Source organism: Poecilia reticulata, linkage group LG5 (genome assembly GCF_000633615.1).
Source record: "Poecilia reticulata strain Guanapo linkage group LG5, Guppy_female_1.0+MT, whole genome shotgun sequence".
NCBI lineage: Eukaryota > Metazoa > Chordata > Actinopteri > Cyprinodontiformes > Poeciliidae > Poecilia > Poecilia reticulata.
This window is the reverse complement of record NC_024335.1, coordinates 1,027,336-1,033,947: the sequence shown is the minus strand read 5'-3', so window position 1 is coordinate 1,033,947 and position 6,612 is coordinate 1,027,336. Positions and strand designations below refer to the sequence as shown.

The 6,612-nt window shown below is 42.4% G+C and overlaps 1 protein-coding gene across 1 annotated transcript in view; it reads right to left on the bottom strand.

Annotated features, from left to right (window-relative positions):
• pcbp4 (poly(rC) binding protein 4) overlaps positions 1 to 6,526 on the bottom strand; it is a 26,121-nt gene extending 19,595 nt beyond the window's left edge. The window contains exons 1-3 of the mRNA XM_008408397.2: positions 5,586 to 6,526; positions 5,229 to 5,357; positions 1,125 to 1,199 (exon numbers count right to left, since the gene is read on the bottom strand). Of these exons, the coding sequence (XP_008406619.1) occupies positions 1,125 to 1,199; positions 5,229 to 5,357; positions 5,586 to 5,744 (363 nt within the window). The 5' untranslated portion in view covers positions 5,745 to 6,526. The remainder of the gene's footprint in view (positions 1 to 1,124; positions 1,200 to 5,228; positions 5,358 to 5,585) is intronic.
• Between the last annotated feature and the right edge of the window lie 86 nt (positions 6,527 to 6,612).

Below are 6,612 nucleotides of genomic sequence, written 5' to 3'. Positions count from 1 at the left end.
TGGATGGATGGATGGATGGATGGATGGATGGATGGATGGATGGATGGATGGATGGATGGATGGATGGATGGATGGATGGATGGATGGATGGATGGACGGACCGGAACAGACGGGTTCTGGTTGGGAAAGCCGTCCGGGTCTCGGGTCGACCTGCAGGTCCCACCAACCGGACCGGCTCAATGGACGGCCAGGGAGAACCGGACCGGTTCTGCTGAAAACCTCCTGAGGCTTAGAGAACGTCTCACTTTTTATTGATTTCCTGTTTGTTTTGAATCTTTCCGTCTGTAACGTTTATAAAAATGTTGCTACGCTTTTATTAAAACCGTCTCCATGGAAACAGTAAAACATGAGATAATCTGTGAAAAGATCAATGGAGGAGATTGATTTTTTCAGGGATTATCTGTCGCATATTAAACTGTTTCAATAAAAACAGTTTTATTATTATAAACGCTGCAGTTTCTTCTTGTTAATGTTAATAATTAAATGTTGTTTATTTATTTAATGTCATATTTAATGATGCTGAAGATGATTTTTAATGATTTAGCCGTTTTACTGACTCCATCCCACATTCAGAATAAAATGTTTCCCTATTTTCTACAGACATTAACAAAAAGATGCAGATTATTTACTTTTCTCCATTTGTGGATCATCTGCTGCTGGTTTTAACTTTTACTTTTCTTCTTCTGGATTTTTACATCTAAAGTTGTAAAACTGTTCAGATCAATAATCAATCAGCATTAATTATTAACTGGATCTGGCTGGATGTTGTTATAATCACCTGAAATGAATCTGATGTGATGATATGAATCATTGTTTTGTAATAAATTTGCAGCTGAATTTGAACCAAACTGGATTCTAGATGAAAGGAAATAATCTGAACTAAATATTTAGAGTTGATTTAAAGAGTTCGCTTCTTCACCAGCCCAAACCCAGAGGGGAAAAAACTAAATGCAAATCACCAGTCAGAATGTTCTGATTTTACACCCTGAAGAAATAAACCAGTAAATAAATTAAAAACGTGGTGAAGTGTTTAATAATTTAATGTTTTCAGCAGATTCTGAACGTTGCCTGAACATTTTTTCATCCAGAAGCAGAAAAGGAAAAAGCCTCGTTTTGGTCCTCACCTGGTTTCCTGCCAGCAGCACTGTTCCTGGACTTGGACTAGGCCGGTATGGAATGGTTGCTCCTTTCGGTGGAGACTGCAGAGGGAAACAAAGATGAGCAGAAACTTCATTAAACACGTGGAAACATCCCGACACCAGTTTCCATTTATACGTCAGTATTAAAGCAGGAAGTGTTTGTTTCTGCAGATTCGGCTGCATGTGACCCAGTTTTGGTTAAAAAGCACCAGAAGCTCCTCCTGCTCCGCGTTTCTGTCTGCTTTGTTTGGCTCAGATCCATTTCTTTCCTTCCTGGCCTGAAGCTGAGGATCTGGATCTGAAGCAGAACCGGAGCTGCAGCTCAGCACCGGCGATTCTCTCCAAAGCAATCAAAGACTTGATTCAGCTGATTAAATGTTATTTTCTCTGTCTGATGAACATCTGGCAGCTGCAAAGCCTCATAATAACCGATCATAAAGCGACTCACTGACTGAATCGAGACGAACTTTGACCCTGAAGGTTCAGCAGCTCACTGAGTTCTGCAGCTGAAACTCTGTCAGCTGATCAGGGCCAGAAAACGAGTCGACGGAGATCTAACACACTCCACACCGAAGCAGTGCAGGTGAGACTGATCAAGATTTAAGACTTGACTGGTTTTTATTAATTGGCATGAAAATGTTTCAGGTTTCAGCAGATCTGGAAGTGAAAGATGTATGGAAAGCCTGAAGGGACAAAAGTCAAGCAGTTTTTAATATAATAATAAATACCTAATAAGCCACCAAACACAAAATAAAATGCTTAACCAGTGGAAGGAGTTTAACGTTTCATATTTTGTTGCTTTGAGAGAATGCATTCAGCTCAAACCCGCAACACAAGAGAGAAACTTTCAGCTTTAGGCTTCAGGGTTTCTGTTCATCGGCTTCCTGTTAGAATCCTTCTCACATTAAATCCCATAATAATCAAAATCCATCTGATTGGTTCTAATTAAACCGAGTTAAATTACAGGTAATTACTGGCTGGGCGGCAGGAAGCTCAGATTTATTCATATTCCCATCTATGAATCAGAACAAACTTAGCATTTAACGTTTCAGAGCCGGACCTGAACCAGCCTAAAAAGCAGGATTTATGGCACTGTTAGAGCTCCTTAATTTGAGCAGTTGTTGGAACATCCAGCAGATAAAGGAGCTTCACATGCAGAAGACAGCAAAGTGTTTTAATATTTCATTTAAAGCAACTCTTTATCGGTTCTCCTCAGTTTGTGTTGAGTTTTAGCAAACGTTCAGACTTTAAGGTCTGAGTGGAGCCGAGGGTTTTAAACTCGTTTGAGTTTTAAACGTTCTAAACGTCGCTCCTGTTTAGTTTCTGTGGAACTGCAGAGTCTGAAACAAATGTCTTGGTATCGATCGGTGATTCTGATCACGTCGTCAATGAGCAAAGACTTCCTGCTGGCAGCTTGAGCCAACAAACCACATCCAGACCACCGACAGGTTCACCGGCTTCAGGACGACAAAATCAAGACTTCATGTCATTTTCTAACATCAAGACTATAAACACTTTGATTCAGAGTCAATCAGATGTGATGAGTTTCTGAAGGAAACATCGTTAAAACATGATATGGGATATTAATACAGATAGAGATTTCTTTATTTTCCTCACACAAAAATGAAATATAAAACACATAAAATCATAATAAAGAATAAAATATTGTACAGTAAGGAAACCATTTCAACATCAACACTGTTATTAAAGACAACGATAGAACGTGGAGCTGAGTGGGCTGAAATCAAAAATGTAAGAAATGAACATCTACTGACCTGCAGGTTCCAATTCTGCAGATTTATACACTAAACTATGCATTTTAATAACAACTTTCTATTTTTCTGCCACAGAAAACAGACAGTCAACGGCTGCAATAAACAGGAAGAGGCAGAATTTAGTTTCCTCAGATCTGCAACAAACTCCTTTAAATCTGAGCGAAGATTCACTGCAGATGATCCATAACTGCCAAAAATCATCTGGTCTTTATCTGCTCACATTTTGTCATTTCAACATTTTTCCTCTTTATGTGACGATTTCTCCTGTTTTTATCCTTTCATCTGATTCTTTTTGATGTTTTGGCTGTAAAATAATCCTGTCCTGTTTTTCTGACAGATAAACAATCTGAAGGCAGATTAATCTTTTTCAACTTCGTCCAAACTGAGGAACGTTGTTTCTAATGATGAACATTTTAGTTCCTGCTGGTTTTGACTCGACTCCAAATGTAATTTCAGTTTATTCAGAATCAACTGAAGGAGAAACCAGAAAATAATACATTTTATTTTTGCCGTCTTTAGACCACAGAACAAAAATTATAATTGAAGCTGATTTCTATGGAAGCATTTCACTGCCAGAACTCAGACATGAACTCATGAGAAGAATCTTGTTAGAACAAGAAACTTTTACGTTACGAGATGCAAAACTCACTGAAATGAATAAGTTTCTTGTTATAATGAGATCCTTGATAAAAGGCACGACTAGCTCTTTAAAACTTCCCGTCTGTTTTGTTTCCTGTTTCTTCCAGATGATATTTAATTGTTGATGATTTACTTCTACAACCTTTATTATGTAAAATAGAAACTGTTTTGGTTTTTTATGAGATATAAATCTCATTGCAATGAGTTTTCAAAATTTTGTTAAAATCAGAAATGTTTTGTGTTGAGTTCTGCTCCTGGATTTAATTCTAAGCTCTGGCAGTAAAAGGCTTCCGTAGATTTCTTTAGTTGCGTACCCTTCAAACCAGTAAATGACATTAAAATGTTTCTTCCTGGGCTGAAAATCGCAGCGATAGCGTTCCGTATCTAAGAGGGAGAACTGAAGGGATGAAAGCAGCGACGGCTTTTAGGAAGAATCGAATCCAGCTGAGCTCAGCGTTTTCCTTCCGTCTCTCCTCCCAGATCCCGACGCTGGGAATACCAATGAGCTTCCGGAGACTTTCCCTGTTTCCAGCTGAAAGCTGTGAGCTGAAACTCAGAGTCTCTCCTGCAGAAGCTCCTGAACCTGCAGCCGCCCTCCCTTCAGCTGCAGCTCGGCGCTCAGCTGTCAGCTCGGAGGTTTCTGCTCCCTCACTGTGTTATTTTTGACCACACAAAGCCACCGTAGCTGACCCGCGCTGCAGCAAACAGCAGAGACACACAGAGCGGCGGACGACTCTCCTCCAGCAGAGAAACACGTTTCACCTGCTGGGTAATTCAGAAACGCATCGAAGCTCAGAGGGAAATGAAATCAATTCAAGCTAATCACATTTCTCTGATCTCAGCTGATCCAGACTGAAAAAACATTTTGCTCTTCCAGGTTTATGAACTTCAGTTCTTCCTGCTGAGTCTCTTTTCTGCCTTTAAATATAAATAAACTCGACTTTGTGCCACTGCAGATCAAGCTCTGCCCCGGCGGCAACATCCTCCAGCCTCTTCTACGTCCTGAAGTTTCTCCTCCTCTTTTCTAAAGCATAAAAACTAGATATACTTGAATCCTGGCGATTGGATGAATCACCAGGAAGAACAAGGCCTGTGAATTTCTTAGCGATTTCTCAAAACTAAACATGAACTGAACCAACAGCCAGAACCCAGAAAAGAACCAACTTCCTCAGATGTGAATCATCCATTTGGAAATGGAAAATAATAAGTTATATTTCCCTCCAGTCGTCATGTGAACTTTGAGCAAACTTTTGAAATGTCGCCAAAAACAGAAAGAAGAAGTGAGAGAGTCATGTTTCCATCTACGGGTTTGGAGAAAATCAACCAGGCTGCAAGACTTAGACGATTCCATCAGACGCCGAGGTTAAAACGGCTGCAACAAACAGGAAGTGAAGGATGAAAACCAGCATGGAGCACGAAACGCTGCCGAGGTTTGGACTTTCGCAGTCTGGTGCCTCTGGTAAGGCACAGAGCCACCAGAGGATGGGACGGTTAGCCAGATGTTTCCCATCGGTGCTCAAGCGAACGCAAAAACTTTGAACGTTGCCATTTTCTCTGTAATCTCTGTTAATTTAAGCATCGATGGTCGACCTTTGACCCTGTTCCACCTGACCAGAAGTGATTTTAGGAATGATTTTCATCAGGATCATGTCGGAGCCTCAGCATGGAATCGTACCTCCAGGATCACCGTGCAGATCAGCTTCACACACTGGATGATGGTGTCCTGCCCTCCGGATATCGTCACCTCCCTCTCCGTGGAGTTGGGGAGAAGGTCGCCGGCCACCTGAACCTGCGCACCTGTTGTCTACACACACACACACACACACACACACACACACACACACACACACACACACACACACACACACACGATTCACCTGCTAGAACTTAGCACCCAGACTGACTGTGTGAACGTAGCCTATGTCAGTATTTCTGAAAATGCCGTCATAGACCACCAGGTGGCGCTGTGTTTCTCCGTTTGCCTCACCTGTTCCTCCTGACCTCAGCCTGCCTCTGATTGGTCCAGACTCACCTCTCTGATCTCCTTGATCTTTGACCCTCCTTTGCCGATGAGCGAGCCGCACTGGCTGGCCGGGATGACGAGCCGCAGCGTGACCGGAGGCTTGCTGGTCACCGTGCCGTTGGCTACCAGCGCCGCCAGGTCCTGAGGGCAGACAGGAAGTCCATCCATCAGTCACCTCTGACCTTTGACCTGCTTCCTCTGGCTAAAGCTCAGTCAGAGGTTCATGTTCATCTGGTAAAATCAGAGCTTGTGTCCAGTAAAAACCTCCAGACAACTGAAAGAACGTTAAAGTTTCCCAGGTTAACGGCTGGGATTCAACCAGAGCAGGGAATGCTGACAGAGTTAAAGTGTGATCAATAATAAAGAAATAATGCAAAGAAAGGAGGAGATCAAAGACAAAGTTTTACTTTTCCTTCACATCTTAATGCAGAAACAAACAGCACAAGTTGAGATTTATCAGCAGATCAGGGAACAAAAATGAGAAAAACTTCCTTCAGGATCGTTTTAAATAATCCGACTGGATCAGGAGGAATCCAGATTTTCCTGAATGTGGTTCCAGTTCGACAGGAAACCAGTTCAGCACAGAGACTGGGACCCATGGAGGCGTTCAGGGACATGGGGGAGTTTATTCTGATCACGTTGTTCTGGCCGGCCCAGACCACACAGAGCTGCCGTTTACACTCCGCCTCCGTCGAACCAATCGCACTAAGAGCTGCAGATCCAGGCCGTAATTTATTACCCGCTTCATTAGAGAAAGAGGCCGGACCCGACAGGAGGCGGCGCTGATCCATTAGACCCCAGGGAACCACAGATTAAACAACGAGCGCATTTAGAACGAGGGATCATTCAGAGGTGAAGAAGAGACGGAGGGCAGGAGAGAAAAATAACTTTTAGTTCATGTTGGCAAAGAAATCCTGAAGATTTCTGTTAAACAGGAAGCAGATGAAGTCCACAGAGCCAGACAGAGCCAGACAGAGCCAGATGGAACCAGACTGAACCAGACAGAACCAATTAGAACCAGATGGAACCAGATGGA